An 18,445-nucleotide genomic window follows, 5' to 3' on the forward strand; every position below is an offset into this window, starting at 1 on the left:
AACAATGTACATTTATTATGTTAATCATGCATGATATTAATATTATATCTTTAATTTATCCTAGCTGAATAGGTGGTGAGGTCTGTGATGGGGTTATGTTTGAAATTCTGCAGTTTAAACTATTGTTTGTGGCAGCAAGGGAAGAAGTTTTATTCCCTAATAAGCAAAACATTCATCATTAGAGTTATGCAGTTTTATTTCTATGTAATTCAGATATTGCATTCACCGCCTTGTCCCTAATATTTGTTGGCTTTAACTATGATGCTCTACTCTATTCAGGGATTATCTACATGCCTATGTTTAAACTTCTATACCATATTAGACAAAGATGTTGCATATCTTTTATTATTTTGTCTAAACGAAGTCAATGGCCATGTGTATCTTTCCTTGAAGGTATTTGAAGTCATTCCAAAGTAAGTTCTTGTGATCCCATCTATGTCTGTGGTATTGACCTTTAAACCAGCTGTTTTCAGGTGTATATTGTTCAGAGAACAGTTACTAAGGAATTTACATTTACAAGATCTTATATATATATATACACACATAAGATCAATGTGGGGTGTTCCTAACGCTTCTGTTCTTATTGTGACTGAAGATCATTGAGTCTGTGTTGGGGAAGAAACTATAGCTAACTTTAACCATATTTCTATTCAAGATGATGATGATGATGTAAACAAATCGGAAAGCAATCAAGAATATCTGAATAAACTGAAAATGTGGCAAGGTGGCACTTAACGCTTAATGTGGTAAAAATCAGAGCCCTTACATATAAGCTCAAGTAATCTGAGCTATCTTTATCAAATGAATAACCAACCTAATACATCCACTATTTAGACACCCCTGACTCACTTGTCCTTTAAGGGTTTTATTGTTCTTGGTGTCTCCCCACCCCACTTAGCTCTGAATGAGTCATTGTACCCAACCCTTATTTCTCAGAATATTGGTCTTCAGGTATCTTCACCCTGTTTATATCTTTTGAGCAACATTTAGAATGGAACATTGATGCCATGAAGGTCACCACTCTTGGAGGAACTGTAAAGATCATGGTCAAAGCCCCTTCTTCCAAATATTAACAAAATTATGCTTTCATTAGAAAGACACACTTTTAGAAAGAGGACATCACTGCTTAACCTTTATGATTTTCCCATGTACAGGTGTCATCCATATAGAATCTAGATACCTCATCTTACACTTGTGCATTAGACTCTCCCCTCTGTGTTGGCCCCTTGTGGGCAATAAAAAAAATCTCACATTAGACTTGTACAGCTTTCATAAAGAGAAACTTTGATAATAATTTTCTCTGTGAAAGTAAATATCCAAGATGAATTATTATTAACAAGGCTATTAACCCAATCTTCAAACAAACTGATTCTCTTGACATATATATATTTTTTTTTTAATATATATTATATCTGAACAATGTTATGAAATTTTTTGGTCGTCATAATCAGAATTAATGTGAACTAGGAATCTTTATTTCTAAACTAACAGTAAAAACATTCTCATTAGCCATTACCCTAATTTTAGTTTGAATCATAGTATGGATGCTTCATCAATAAAATACTTGACAACTGGATATCAAATTGATCAAGATACAGCATAAAAATGTAAATCCTGAAAAAAAAAGAAAAAAAACTTTTTAATGATTAGATTAATGGTGTGAACAATAATAGCCTTATCTGCCAATAAAAGATACAACAATGTATGAATTGAACAAAAACATATTCACTACATGTGTCAATGAGAAATGGTAATACTACAGCTTAGCTACATACAAACAACAAAGTTACTACAAATGTAAAGACTCATCTCTGAAGCATGCAGGGTTACATAATTGAACTGTTACCTAATACTCTATTGAATCGCTAGTGTGAAACTGATCAGTGAGATTGGCCGTAATGGACTTATAATACTGTGCACTTTGATTAATATATATATATATATATATATATAATTCCAAGAAAGTTAGAGGTTGTGAATCCGATCAACTAAGGGATAATATCTATCCAATATTCTGCTGGTAGAATACCCAATTATTAATACACTAGTGTTTTTTCATTGTATGGCAATTACACTACTGAATGTAATAAATGGGTGAGGGTAAAAAGTTTTTTTACCCTTAATTTATACAGCAATAAGAAAATGGAGGGGATTAAGAGGTGGTATTCATCAACTTTTAGACATTATATTATGTCTATTTATTGTTATAATTGTTTTTTTAAAAATAAATAGACATAATATAATGTCTAAAAGTTGATGAATACCACCTCTTGATCCCCTCCATTTTCTTATTGGCATATATATATATATATATATATATATATACTCAAAATATGCAACAAGGATATCCAGAGGTAATGCAGTAAGATTGTTTCAGGCAAATCCATTTAATTGAACAATGCAATCATTGCATCACTTTAAAATGCAGAGCAATCCTCAACTGCATAAAGACATAGAATTTAATCAAATTAAAACAGATGGACACATTAGTATAAGGCCAAAAGAACAAGGAGTAGTACTTGTTCTTTTGGCCTTAGATATACAAAGATTTGATAAACTAGTCTATAAATTAAAACTGACCCCATATAAAAGTGACAAGCCAAATCTGTAACAAGTCTTTCTTCCTGATACCTTAGTAGCATCTAAGCTGAAGTGAAGACAGCATGTTCTTTGTCTATCTCCTTACCTTTCTGGAGATATTAAGTAAGATTATACTAATGTGTCCATCTGTTTTAATTTGATTAAATTCTATGTCTTTATGCAGTTGAGGATTGCTCTGCATTTTAAAGTGATGCAATGATTGCATTGTTCAATTAAATGGATTTGCCTGAAACAATCTTACTGCATTACCTCTGGATATCCTTGTTGCTTATTTTGATTTTAATTGTATGGATAATACCGTACTAAATTCTGGTGCCCCAACTTAAGTACCATATTCATCTGAATCTATATATATAAATATATAGTTATATATATTAAAATGTACCAATAAATAAATAAACAAAGCAATAAAATACTATTTATCATGGAGGAGGAAATTTAGACTTGCATGTACAAGATCCTAGTTAGTAAAGAGCAAGAGGAAGCAGCTTGGATTTACACTAACTACCCATATAATATATATGTATATGTGTGTGTATATATATATATATATATATATATATATATATATATAATAATTAACAGAATGAGATAAAAAAAAATCCAAAGCTATGAATAGCTTTCAGAACATTTATAAAGAGAATGTCTTACAGCTGTTTCCAGGGTATTTCATACATCCCTCCATCAGAGATGGTGCGAGAAAATGGCTAAGCAACAGTTATTATAGAGAAGATATGAAATACAGAGTGAAGTGGAGGAATGAAAACAGATGTGAGATACGTAAGGATATTGTATTTGCAGTTCCATTATTTAAGCAGAATGGTGTATATATATAAGTTTCCTATGTATGTATATATGTATAGAACATTACTACATCCTAAAGACTAGGCTTCTTCAAAAGCAAAAATAAACTTCAACCTTGATTGAATGCTAATTCATATAGTAGTATATGTGGGGGGACAGTGCTTCTGTTGTTACTCACACAGACATCGTCATCTATAAACGAGTCATCTGGCTGATGGACAAAGAGTCATTCACCAAACACTATACTCTTCAGTTCTCAGAAAAAGCATCTAATTTCTCTCTGTCATATTTCCTGTCATACAATGTAATACAATGGCCTCCATTTCTCTGAATCAGCAATTTGCATAACACTTTGCATTGTTTCTGTTATGTGTCATCCTTCAAATTTCACAATAAATAATTTGTCTGTTAATTTCCATTCAGGTCACCATCAATCTGGAATTTCCTCTCCTTCTGAAGCCAGTGATGCCACTTATGGTCCACAGAATCAAAAGACCAAAAAAAATAAGCATTGCTATATGCTTTAGTTGTTGTTGTTTAGCACAATATAACCGTAGGAGTGGCTGTGTGGTAAGTAGCTTGCTTACCAACCACATGGTTCTGGGTTCAGTCCCACTGCGTGGCACCTTGGGCAAGTGTCTTCTACTATAGCCTCGGGCAGACCAAAGCCTTGTGAGTGGATTTGGTAGACAGAAACTGAAAGAAGCCTGTCGTATATATGTATGTGTATGTATAAGTTTGTGTGTCTGTGTTTGTCCCCCAACATCGCTTGACAACCGATGATGGTGTGTTTACATCCCCGTAACTTAGCAGTTCGGCAAAAGAGACCAATAGAATAAGTACTAGGCTTCCAAAGAATAAGTCCTGGGGTCGATTTGCTCGACTAAAGGCGTTGCTCCAGCATGGCCACAGTCAAATGACTGAAACAAGTAAAAGAGTAAAAGAGTACAAGGCCAACTCTGGACCATCAGATCTATGCTCAACAGAATTCTGGCTGAGATCACCCCATATTCTATTCAGTCATAGTAATAATATATAGAACTGTGAAGGAGTGTAGCCCAGTGGTTAGGCTGTTGCACTCACAGTTGTAGGTTTGATTTTCAGACTGGGTGATATGTAGTGTTCTTGCGCAAAACACTTCATTTCATGTTGTTCTAGACTCGTTTTTGATCATGGAACAATGTTGCCCTGCTCACCTAGCCAGCAGGGTGACGTCATTCAAAGGCTAAAACAATGCAAAGCACATTGTGACCAGTGATGTGTAACATCAGATAACCTAGTCGGTCATGTGATATCTAGGACTACATCATTTAATGTGTCTTTCAATTAAGACAGTGGATGTAGTTTCTGAGAGATTTTGTTGCTTGGCCCTCCTGTTGGCTAAGGAGCCCAAACAGTAGAAGTCAGAGTTATTTCGTTTCACCATTCTGCATTTTTAGCTCAAAAACCTGTTGACTTCTGCGTTATCTTTCGTTAGTCCAACGGAAACTCTGAATTTTAAGCATATCTTATAAGTATGGATCTAATGATAATATAGGAAATTATATTAAGTTTAACTTTTATGAAACAAGTGTTTACACATGCAATTAAGATTATCTTTTGCTAACTGTAAGCCATACCAACTCTAATTCAATTACTCTTTTACCTGTTTCAGTCATTTGACTGCAGCCATGCTGGAGCACTGCCTTTAGTCAAGCAAATCAACCCCAGGACTTATTCTTTGTAAGCCTAGTACTTATTCTATCGATCTCTTGTGCCAAACCGCTAAGTTATGGGGACGTAAACACACCAGCACCGGTTGTCAAGCGATGTTGGGGGGACAAACACACACACACATATATATATATACATATATACGACAGTCTTCTTTCAGTTTCCGTCTACCAAATCCACTCACAAGGCTTTGGTCAGCCCGAGGCTATAGTAGAAGACACTTGCCCAACGTGCCACGCAGTGGGACTGAACCCGGAACCATGTGGTTGGTAAGCAAGCTACTTACCACACAGCCACTCAAGAATGAAAAATATTAAGCTGGATCATCATGTTTTTTACCCCAAAATCTTATCAATCCATAACAGAGAATTTTCAACATAAATGTTTGACAGCCCAGTTAATTTTAGTTTTTACAAATGCACCGACGTGTGCACAACTCATGCTGTTGCTTAGGGTTTCAAGTTCAGAGTTTAGAAATGGAGTTAGAGTTATGCGTCATTTTAGGTTTAGGGTTACTCACCGTTGGGACCCGTTATGCCAGTATTAATCTGGAAGACGTTTTCTTAAAGAAAGGCGAGATGGTCACGTCGAAATTCCTTTGCATATGCATCTGGTCCGTATTTTTTTATGCATGCGCAAAAACCACAATGGATCGCATAATCAAGTATTTATTTACTTTAAAAAATGTGTTTTGAACCGTGAAAGCCGGGTTACTCACTTTTGTTACATCAAGGATAATAGGACCCCTATAATATATCTCCATGAAAAGCGATATCATCTCTTGGTAATCGCAGAGTACACAAAATATGAACTCAGAAAACTTCAAAATGGCAATTATCGAAGAATTTTTATCAAAGTTTGAAAGTAATATTAGTTTTCTTCGAGTACTTAGCATAAATCAGAAAGTAATCCATTACGAATTCTAGTAACATAAAAAAATTTCCACTCATAAATACAAAATTATTGAATGAAAGTGCAATTGATTTTCAAATAATTTGTCAGTGATGTTCAAGATATTGCATAAAACACAATTTTCAGATACTTGTAATATAAATTGCGTTATTTTTATTAAAAGATTAAAAATATTGTTTATGGAATTTAGATAAAATGTAACACTTTTTCCTGAGGGTGTTTTCTGTGACTTATTTCCTTTCACTCTTTATACATTGAAATTTGCATTGTCATTTACCTCATTAGTTTCCAGTTCCACCAAAATAATCCTGATTTTTACCCCGCTAAATGTTAGGTTACGAAATAAGACTCGTTTTTGAGGAGGAAAGATATACGTAGATCTCTCTGGTGCCAACAAGCCATTTCAAAATAAAGTACGAGTTTATTGCTTAGCCAGCAACTAAGAGAAAGAGATACAAGTCTGCTAGTCTCACAGGTCAAAATAACAGTCATTCTTAGCTCATACATCATTGCCTTGTTTAAATGTAATTAAGCAACGGAGAGGACTTCCTTCTTAAACAAATCAACAGTGCTAATTTCTATTTATAATTAAATACAATTCTTCTCAAATTAATTTTATATAACAAGTATTTTTTTATGTTTACATTATATCGAAGTTTGTACGAAAAATTAACTGAATTCTAAATGAAGCTACTAAGTTTTGTACTAAATCATATCGAAGGAATACCGTTTTCTCTATATTTTCACACACTTTTTGTCCCTATAATTTACTCTGCCTAACTAAAAGTTTCAAATAAAGTAAATGTAGAAGTTATGTTTTGAATTCTTCTGCAAATAGGTCAGAATGTCTAAAGTCATAATTTTCTTGTTATTGCGGAATTTTTTTTTAAATTTTAAGTTTGGTTAATTCATTCAATAAATATCATTTTAGTTGCTAAAAACTAGTTCTTGTTGAAATTTTTTTTAAATGGAATTTTTTTGCAGCAAATGAAATAGGCAATCAAGAAATATCTCTATTTATTCAATCACCGAGAATAAATCTTCATGCCAAACTGTTACATTAATTATAAGAACAGCTTTATTCGAAAGAGGATGACATACTTATAATCGAAGACTCATAGTTTGAATTCATATGAACGTTTCCCCTTATATTCCGTTAAATAAGCAATTTTCTCATATCAGGTCATAACTGCAACATGTATTCATTAACGTGCTCGAGAGTATTTCCACTGCTAGTTTTGTTAATTAAGAAGCTGGTGCTCATTTAATAAACCAATCTCCGTTCGTGATCAGAGTAGTCTCCCTTCGGCCACCAATAAACTTTATTAAATTATCTTTATTTGATTCTGTAAATTCATAAATTGATTTAAGGAATTTTATATAATTGCTTATTTTTGTTTTTGATTCTATTTTCACAAACACATAATTATTTAAACAGCAAAGCAAATTATTATGTTGTTGGTGTTTAGCCCCTGGTCAGCTCTGAACGAACAGACCCATGATTGTAATCATTTCAGCGGTGCCAATCTTATCCGATTTTATAATGAGAAGTACGTTTGCCTAATGTATCAGGTTGTGACTGAGAGAGAGATTTGGCTGCTATTTCTGACACTACGAACTGCTGTTCAGAGGCTCTTGTTGTTTCATGAAATGATCATGAAATATTTTCCAATTGAACGGAGAAATCTAAATCAGAACAAGATAAATTATCTGCTCCTGGCTTCGGTGCCAGTTAAGTGGTAGAAAAGTTGGGGGTGGTTGCGGCGGTGATCTCTAGCATGGGACTGCTGTCAGCAAGAGGAAGGGGGTCAACCAGTGTTGCTGCTTGTGGCTGTTCTTCTTTTGTACGCTTCGCCATCGCTACCAAACTGTTTAGAGGTAATAACAAACACCATTACTAGTATCCCATATAATTTATTCTAGGTTCACCATGTTGCTGACAATATTCTATCAGTAATCCAAAATATATGTCACAGGTATCATCATATTTCCGTTGTCATAGTTTTGTGATGGTGCCTAGATTCCTTGAACCATTTTTCGGTAATTCTTCACCGTCACAACTTTCTGTCATTTTCTAATTTATATATTTTATCAAAATTTCCTTCAACTGCATGTAATAATGCATTTGTAAATCTTTAATTAAATAAATTCTGTTATTGTTTAAGTTTATTCCATTTCCCTATTGCATCGCTTACCTTTTGTTTGTATGTTTCGCTTTAGCAGACCTAGAATGAATTACCATTTCCTATAATAAGCTGTATTGGTGGAACCATAATATTTCCTACAAATTTAACTTAACTACTAACACCAACATCTTTGTTTGTTCTATATACCACTTTTATTCTGATAATGTATTTGAATTCTTTACCAAAGATGTAGACCTGTGTGCAGATTTCGACTCTTATTCATAACATTTTAGAATTAACTATACCGTTATTATAAAAAGCAACACATAAATTCTACTTTGCTTTTACTTAATCAATACCGCTACTCTGCATAGAAATAACCGTTGTTTACCATTCTCGAGAATGAGAATCTTAAGAATATTAATTTTCTTTACGCTGGAAGTAATTTAATCACATTTCCTGAAATTTTTTTATATTTACCCCTGTTACTCGTTGCTTCGTAACTTACATATTGGATTCTTGGGTTTTGAGGCATTTATTAATCAATCTAGTTGTGCAACACCTCAAAGAACTGCGCACTTGTTCTTCGTATGTATACTAATCGAAGATTTGTTCATTCCACCGTAGGTAATGTGCAAGACCACAATATTTTCATGTTATAAAAACATTCATTTTGCGTATATGTTTCGCAATGTTTTGTTCATATTTATGTTTAATCTAAAATAGACGAGCATTATTTCATTCATCGTATTCATTCATTTGAAAAAACATCAATTTTATATATTATTATTAATAAATTGCATGATTCTACATTTAAAGTGTATATATTATATTGACATGATACTAATTACTGAACAGTAGCTTAATTTTAATTTCATTTTATGGTTGAAGTAAAATATATTAAAATGACACTTGTAGAATACTGACGAGCCAACCAGAAAGCCTATTGTTTGTACGATATTGAACTAAATTAACCTTTGAATATTATCATTGTTATCTCTTTCTACGTCTCGGGTAGATAATAATTAGGAGGGTCGTTTATATTGTAAGGTTTGAACGATTTGTAGATATCAACTCTCTACTTCTATCCTGAGGTAAGAATGAAAATCATTCTTCACTTCATATTATTACATATATTATTATCCTTGAGTTATATTTACTTCCACCAATTGTCTTTTAAAATTCGATGAATCATTTATCACATTAATAATGTTTTTATCTTGATCTGCTTCTAACGTGAAGACATTTCAAACGTGAAACATTCATTACAAACCGTGGAGACGTCGATCAGTTGACAACAATTGAGTAAGATTAGCTGCTTTGATTAACAAATATGTTTATTAACAGCTGATCCATAAATTTGAACTTAATTAGACCATTACGACCGCGAGTCAAAGTCCCAGATACAAAAACCAAGAAAAAAAAATAGTAGTAGTTTATCTGTCTCACTGTACAACTGTGCATAATATTTTGGTCTTTTATTATAATTCCATTCACGTGCAGGTTGTATTATAGAATTCGACACCCCCTCCCCATAAGTGCTGTAGTTAAAGTACTTTATTTTATGAAATCCAGAAAGTTGAAATGCAAAGTTGACTTCGAAGGTATTTCAACCCCAAAGTACGAATGCAAATGTTTTATTTGATGCGCTAACAATTCTGACAGTTGAGTTTTGTTAGAGAAAATGGGACAAATGTCACTTAGACGTATTCGTAAACAATGGTCTTATTGGATACCTAGCTTAACATGCAGACGATCCAACCACTACTTCTCTCTATTTTCAAAAAGTGAGGCGTTTGGGCATCTAAATTCTGTAAAGTCTGCATTTCACCATCGGTGATAATACCACTTACAGCTTCTGGAAATTTGTTCCTAATGCTGATAGCTAAATACAGGTAGCACTTGTGCAATCTTTGAATTTTGGCATTGAGGTGTGCAAGTAGGTTTTCATTCAAACATATCTTTCATTCTAAGGTATATCTCTTAGTTCTGACAGGTTGTGTATAATTTTATTATCTTAGTTTTTTTTTTTTTTTTTTTTTACTTGCTGGAGAAGGGGCATTATCCATGGCTGTCACAGCCTCTCCAAGACCAGTGAGAATGATGTCATTAAACTGTTGCAAATAAACACCAGCTGGAAAGACACAAGCACTGTTCTAGATGAGGAGGCAATATTCCATTGAGGGCCTCATCTGAGCTTTGTAGAGTGCCTGTGATTGCTGGCAGATGAAGTATTTTCTGGCCTTGAAGTGAAGGACCAGTCATTGGCATGCAATCCTAACTGTGTCAAAGATGCAGTTTCAACCAGAGAGATACTTAGTGAAAGGAACCCCTAACATTTGGAACAACTACAAGGATTCTAGTTAAGAACTGTTCATATTTGTGGGTCATTGAGCAGTTGATGGCTTTTAGACAGTCTTTTGTGTTGTGGTTTGTTTAACTTCTGCTTAAATGTTACCCGTGATGGAAATTGTGAGGGGGAAGGGGATACATGGAGATGTTTTTAAATGTCCTCAGCAGTCACAGCCCATGTTTCACTGCCATGTAGCATGGCAGTTCATACACATGCATCGTACAATCTAGCTTTCACTCTGAGCAAGAGGCCCTTTCTCACCAGTAGAGGTAGAAGCTTTCTGAACTTTGCCCAGGCTATTCTTATTCTAGTGGTAATGCTCTCTGAGCATCCACCCCTACTAGCTTTGAGATTTCAATGATATGATTGTTTATTTTTAGAATAACATAGCAGGGTAAGTGTGAGAAGTTGAATCTGGCTAGTTTCAGTATAAAACAGGAAGAATATTTGGGCTGGATGTGGCCAGTTTAACTCTTTAGCATTCAGGTTTCTTTGTCAAATGCAATGCTTATTTATTTGGAATTAATCTTGCATTATCTCGCAGGTTCAAGATTTTGATGATGTAATTATTTAGTTTTAGAATGACATTGTAGGGTAGGTGAGAGAGGTTGGATCTGGCTGGTTTGAACATAAAACAGGTAGAATATTTGGGCCAGTTATGGCCAGTTTAACCCTTTATCATTCAGGCTACTCAGTCAAATGTAATGCTTGTTTAGTCATATTCATCATCATCATCATTTAACATCCGCTTTCTATGCTGGCATGGGTTGGACGATTTGACTGAGGACTGGTGGACCAGGTGGCTGCACCAGGCTCCAATCTGATTTGGCAGAGTTTCTACAGCTGGATGCCCTTCCTAACGCCAACCACTCCAAGAGTGTAGTGGCTGCTTTTATGTGCCACCGGCACGAAGGCCTGTCAGGAGGTACTGGCAACGGCCACACTCAAAGTGGTGCATTTTACGTGCCACGTGCACAGGAGCCAGTCTGGCGGCACTGGCAACGATCTCGCTTAAATTTCTTTACACGTGCCAGGAAGGCGATGATTTGAACAAATCCTGAATTATCTCATAGCTTTGAGATTTCAGTGATGTGATTGTTTATTTATAGAATGACATTATAGGGTAGGTGTGAGAGGTTGGATCTGGCCAATCTGAACATAAAAGAAGTAGAATATTTGGACTAGATTTGGTCACTTTAAACATTAAAGGGATAAATTGAATATTAGAATTTTGAGGGAAATGTCAGAATGTATTGCCATCACTATTTCACTGATAATGGGGGGGGGGGGGGGAGAAAGGTAAAGTCTACCCAAGTTGGAATATACAGGACATACATAAATATCACAGAATTATTTTGTCCAGGGCTTTATTGATTCTGTCATTCACTACCCTAGCAACAGTGTTAAAATATTTTTGATGCTTTTGACAAAATTTTTTGAGCTATTTATCATATTCTTTTAAACTAGTGTAAATGTGTTTGTTGATATTTGCTTATTCTGGTATTTATCTTGTTGCTCTTTAGCATATAAACCAGCAATATCCAGCCCAAATAATCTGTCTGTTTTATGTTCAAACTGACCAGATCCAGCCCCTCACACCTATCCTACAATGTCATTCTAAAAATAAACAATCACCTCATGAGGAATTGAAAATAACGTGGATCAATAATCATTACATTTGACTGAGTAATTTAAATGCTAAAAGATTTAGTTAGAAATCAACTGAAAATGTTTTTAAAATTAGAAATATCACAACTTCTAACATGCTTTTACTAGTACTTCTGAGAAAGTAAATTGTTATATAGCTCCATGTCAGATAATCAAATATTCCAGCCACAATCTTCTCATCTTTTCTTAATCATAGTGTACTCCAGACTACATTATCTAGTGCCTCCTTTTTTTTAAGTGGTACAAGTGTAGTTTGAGGAAAATTTGACTGCTATTTCTATTAGGTCAAGTGATTAAATTAGTTCAGGAAGAATTCCTTAATGGCTAACATGGAAAATACCTTTTGTAACCAAAGAAAATCTCATGTTTTTTTTTTCTATTAAAGCATTCTGTCAAATGTAATGTTTATTTATTCACATTGTGTGGAATTAATTGTGTATTATCTCATAGCTTTCAGATTTCGATGATATGATTGTTTAGGTTGTAGAATAGGTGTGAGAAACCAGATCTACCCTGTTAGAACATAAAGCATATGGAAATTTTGGGCTGATTTAAATGCTAATGAGTTAACTTATTCTTGTCATTATGAACTATAATAATTACTACTTCAGTTATTACTTTGTTACTGGGATAATTGGATTTGAACTCAGTACTGCAAGCTTTATATCAGTTACATAATTCACCCACCAAGCAACGAGCAATACCTTCCTCCATAGTATTTTTTTACAGTTAAATAAATTGAGTAGCTAATGAAAGAAAAGTGTTTTGCCCATCCAAAGCTTCTCAGAGAACAGAATACAAACTACTGACTCTGTTAGACTCCATTCTTCCAAACTCAACAAGTATTGTTGTCTTATCAGAACTGGTAGAGCACCAAACAAAATGCCTTCTGTTATTTAGTTATAACTCATTAAGAATCTGAGTTAAAATTCCATTAGGAACAACTTTGCTTTTAATCCTTCTGGGGTCAATAAAATAAAGTGCCAGTAATAATTTAGGGATCTGTGTAACCAACTATATCCTTCCTCCATAATTTGAAGCCTTCAGCTTGTATTGGAAATCACTACATAAGATTAGAATGAGTATGAAAAACAATTAAAAATTCAATTCAAATTCTTATAAAATGCTTATATAAATATTTTATCAAGTTTTTACAATTGGTTTGATGTAACATTAGGAATTAAAACTGAAATGATTATCAGGAATTCATATAAACCATTTAAAAGCAATGATGTATTTGAGGAAAGTGCTCTGTGTTTATTCAGACAGAAACTAAATATATACTAGTCATAAACTAAAAAAGAAACACACACTTCTAATTCATTCCAAAAAAACTAATTTAATTAATAAAATTCAATGTATTTATTCAGTAAATGTTTAGTATTTCAATGTTAGTTGCAATTTTTATATACCTTTCAACTTACATATCTATATATATATATATATATATATATATATATATATATCTATATATATATATATATATATATGTATGTATGTATGTGTGTGTGTGTGTGTAATTCAGTTTATGGGATTAATAGATATGCGGGTATTCTATTTCAGATAATACAAAAACTAATGAGTATATTTGAAAGTAAACTCATGGTATCCATTTGCACATTGCGAAATAATACATAAAGGATATAACCATTATACCACCTGGGTATATACTATACTTCATTAATTATCTCCTACTTTAGTTAACACTAAATTAATTAAATATGAAGGAACTACATGTGTTTCAGTATTGGAAGATTACAATATATATACATACACACATTAGTATATATATATATATATATATATATATATATATATATATATTATATATATATATATATATATACATATACATAAATTAGGGTAGCGAGTTTTTTTAGAAATTTCACTACCAGTGGCCTAGCATGTATAAAAAGTCAATAGACAACATATTCTCAATATAAAATAGTATACATTTAAACACAAGAGAAAACTGCCTTTAACAGTCAGCTTTACATGCTAGAAGAAGCAGTCAAAATGACTAAAACCACATTTAAGAGCAATTCCAAAGGGAATGAGAAATAAAAACTTTTACCTTGTTATTTTTTTACAGTCATACCTAGGTTTTGAATTTTATTTAGCAAATAAAATGATCTGTTAGCGAAATTCTCATCAGTGACCATGCCATAACATTAACATAATTTAGGTATGACTGTAAAAAGATAACAAGGTAAAAGATTTTATTTTTCATTCCCTTCGAAATTGCTCTTAAATGTGGTTTTGGTTGTTTTGACTACTGGTGCAGCCTCCTGGCTTGCCAGTCCCCAGTCAAATCGTCCAACCCATGCCAGCATGGAAAGTGGACGTTGAATGATGATGATGATGATCATGATCATTATTATTGTTGCCAACTTAGCTTATTTATTCAGCACATGGCTGGTGTGTGTGTGTGTATGTAATGTATGTGTCTCTGTGTGTGTGAAATTTAAGGGGATAGGGGTTTGGAATCTGGGCAGGTCTCTTATTAGCTCTCTGATATAATTCAGATCTGACCAACCACATTGAATGATAGAATTTGTTAAGATAAACAAATAAATAGTACTTTACTTGATAGGAAAACTCTGAGTTTGCTTCATTGGATTTCAGGGCTGCCTTAAAGCGTGTGGGTCTAACTGGGTCTAGGGCCCTAATTTTGGTCTATGTATGTTGTGGCTTGTTGCCAGACTATTTATAAAACTGCAACGATGACCCTGTATGTGTGTATAAATGACTGATGCTATGTTTCCTTGTTCTGTACTCTGTCCCTGGTTTTATACTGTGGAATAGAAAACTCATTAACCAATTATTTTAATTTTATCTTATTGCTTTCCCTAACTTCTTCAGTAAGCTGAGATCATCAAAAATAACTTGTGACATCCATTGAATGTTATGCATTCAATGGATCTCTCTCTCTCTTTTTGTCCCTCTTTCCCTCTCTCTCTCTTTCTCTTTCCCTCTCTCTCTTTCTCTTTCCCTCTCTCTCTCTCTTTCTCTCCCTCTTTCTCCCCCTCTGCACCCTCCCCCACACACAGCTAGCCAGCTTTATTTCATGAATGCATACCACTTACCTGTGTTTACTGAAAATATATGTTCAGTGGTTTAGCTCTAAGGTAACTCTCCCATACATCCATGACCATCTCAGCTTTTTTTCAATCAATGGATTATATTATCCACTGTTCTTTCTTTCTTTAGATTTTAGGTGTTGTTTGAAGGTGATTCGGTTGTTATTCCTGACAGTTTGAGTTACCATGCAGGCTTTTCGTCCTCATGGATGAGGATAGGTGTCTTATCTGAGAGAGAAAGAGAGAGAAAAGTCTATGAAAAGTCTATCTCTCATCCAGAGATACAAACCTTACTCTACTTTAACAAGTATCATTCATCATCATCATCATCATCATTTAACGTCCGCTTTCCCATGCTAGCATGGGTTGGACGATTTGACTAAGGACTGATGAACCAGATGGCTACACCAGGCTCCAATCTGATTTGGCAGAGTTTCTACAGCTGGATGCCCTTCCTAATGCCAACCACTCCGAGAGTGTAGTGGGTGCTTTTATGTGCCACCGACACAAAAGCCAGTCAGGAGGTACTGGCAATGGCCACACTCAAAATGGTGTATTTTACGTGCCACCTGCACAGGAGCCAGTCCAGCGGCACTGGCAACGATCTCGCTCAAATGTCTTTACACGTGCCAGGAAGGCGACGCTGGGCACAGGTGCCATCACAATTTCGCTTTGTAGAATAAAAATGTGGAACCCCCACCCACACAAGCTTTTAGGTGAATCATGTTTCTAATTGTAAAACTTTCAAGAATTTTTAACTATAGAACCTTGTGCTGCCATAAAGATAGTCACTGAGAGCGAACCACATGAACGAGAACTCAAAATAAACGACTGTTGAATTGCACTCCGCTTGTAAACTTCTTCTTGTTCCAGATCCTTAAGACTACAGAAATAATTATAATAGGAGAAAAAAATATTCCATGCTAATGACAAGGAAACCTGTGAACGTTGAGGGTGGGATGCAGGTCTCTCCGCTACTCTACAGTAATAATAGAATGGCCTTAATGGAGGATTCAACTACAACTTTAGTATTATAAATATTAAATGAAATGAATACAATTCATGCTGGATAGGTTTTGTTAATAAATTGGTAATGTTAGTTGAAGTGTGGTTAACATTTGTAGGGGTTAGGTTTCATTTAGTTATGAAAATCCATGATAGTTATAGTTCTGGGTGTAATAACTAAAATATATTGGCTTATATTAGCCACTATATGTAATAGTATAAATGAAAATGATGCAGGTTTATCATCATTATCATTTGAAGTCTCTGATGAGTTTCACCTCCTGTCACAACCTTTTTTCATTTGGCTCAGAGCAGCTAGAATGTCGTGCATATGTGTGTATGTATGTATGATGTGTGTGTGTGTGTATATGTGTGTGGTTCTTATGCTGGATGTTCTTTCTAACACTAACCACTTCACCCTAAAAAACTTATTTGTAGAAGGATTGTAGCATCCCATCAAGCCTGTATCCGTTCTTATTTTGAACTTACTGCCCCCCCTCCTAAATGGGTTGCCCTTACTACAGCTTATAAAGTTTATATCTCCTTCCTCTATAATATTAATACGTGGCAGCTAATATAGAATTTTATTATCTCAGTATAACTTCCTTTTGTGCTTTTGTACGCATTAGGCAACCAAGTAGTTTCACTTGACTGTGCTTTTCTCTGTTTCTAGCCATATGATATTGGCTTCTCCCATGTCAGTTATGAATATTCTATGCCATGTAGTTTCCAGTCTTCCCCTCTTCCTTTTCCCCTCCATTGAATCCTGTTTTAGAATAACATTGTTCTTGTAGCCAGAGTATGAGACCTTTTAATCTTTGTTCTGCTATGATTTCACCAAGCGGTCTGCTGTTGGCTCTCTTAAGAATATCTTCATTGGTTATTTGGTTTTACCAGAATGTTCTTAGAATCCTTCTCCAGCATCTTTGGTGGAACACGTCTAGCTTTCTGTTGATTTTCATGGTGCTCCTCCATGTCTTCCTAGCATGGAGAAACGTGTTGGTAGATGTATGCTATTACAGTGTTGGATCATTATTCATAGGCTGACAGTATTGGAGGACCAAATGACACATTCTCTGGAATATGGCTGGGGCATTGCTAATTCCACATTTGACATCATTCTTGATATTACCATTGATACTGATGATTCTATGGTTATGCTGAGAAGTTTAGGGTAAATGCTGAATTAAAAAAGAATTGAAATATTTCTTTAGTCTATTGATTCTCAAAATTCATAACTTTTTTAATGTTACGTCATTAAAAGCAGTATTTCCTCTAATTTCCCATAATTTTTTCCAACTTGATACATTTACTTTTTTTCTGTTGCAGAATTCATGAATAAAGCAACAATGTCTGAAGGAAGGCAATGCACATCCATAAAGCAAATTAAGGATAATGAAGAAATAAACCAAGAGGTTCCCCAGAACTATGTACATCAAAAATATATTCCAAAGTCTCCCAAAATACATTTAGAATCAACCTCTGATACTAATTGGAAAGACAGAGCCCCTTCACCAAAGACTTTACCTACATCAAAAGCAAGTCAAGAAGTAAATTGGCAAGCTTCAATGACAACTATTAGAGCACGCAATGCTGTTATGTTTAATAATCCTTTGATGTCAGATGTTCGTTTTATTGTAGGTACCACATCTGTATGGGCTCACAAATATGTATTAGCAACAGCTAGTTCAGTATTCTTTGCTATGTTCTATGGTGCACTTGCAGATCAAACTAATTCCAATGAAATACATGTCACTGATATTCAACCTGATGCTTTCTTAAACTTACTCAGGTAAATTTATTATTTTATTGCTTAATTGATCTGATTTAATTATTTAGTTGCAAAAATAATTTGCATAATATTTATGTTGCATAAATAATAATTCATGAATTTCTGCCAGATAATAATTTATATAATGTAATTTAATTCATGATTTTTTTTAAAGTATGTTAATATAAGCTGATTAATCATACTGTAATAATTTACCTGTTTGTAACAGGTGTGGTAGAATAGAGCTACCTTCCTTCCCTACCTGTGAGATGAAAACATGGTCTTCATTTTCTTTCTGGTTGAAGCTGTTTCACTTCAAACATTAGAAAAGACATGTGATAGTAGTTAACCAGATGACAAAAATCTGGTAAGAAGAGAAGAAAAAGAAATCCTAAAAACTTACATTTTAGTA

The 18,445-nt window shown here is 34.1% G+C and overlaps 1 protein-coding gene across 1 annotated transcript; it reads left to right on the forward strand.

Annotated features, from left to right (window-relative positions):
- The first annotated feature begins 7,504 nt into the window (after positions 1-7,504).
- Positions 7,505-18,086, forward strand: LOC106879886 (uncharacterized). Its single transcript, XM_089365441.1, has 2 exons — positions 7,505-7,908; positions 17,592-18,086. Exons 1-2 carry the CDS (start codon positions 7,809-7,811, stop codon positions 18,056-18,058), a joined length of 567 nt encoding a protein of 188 aa, XP_089221567.1. The 5' UTR covers positions 7,505-7,808; the 3' UTR covers positions 18,059-18,086.
- Positions 18,087-18,445: the final 359 nt, after the last annotated feature.

This window comes from Octopus bimaculoides, chromosome Z (genome assembly GCF_046866305.1).
Source record: "Octopus bimaculoides isolate indiv1 chromosome Z, ASM4686630v1, whole genome shotgun sequence".
Classification (NCBI taxonomy): Eukaryota; Metazoa; Mollusca; class Cephalopoda; order Octopoda; family Octopodidae; genus Octopus; species Octopus bimaculoides.

Excerpts from the sequence above, each read along its gene's own strand:
- LOC106879886 (XM_089365441.1), top strand. The coding sequence starts at position 7,809 with ATGGGACTGCTGTCAGCAAGAGGAAGGGGGTCAACCAGTGTTGCTGCT. Across the intron at positions 7,909-17,591 it reads CGCTACCAAACTGTTTAGAG|AATTCATGAATAAAGCAACA; the intron begins GTAATAACAAAC and ends TTTCTGTTGCAG.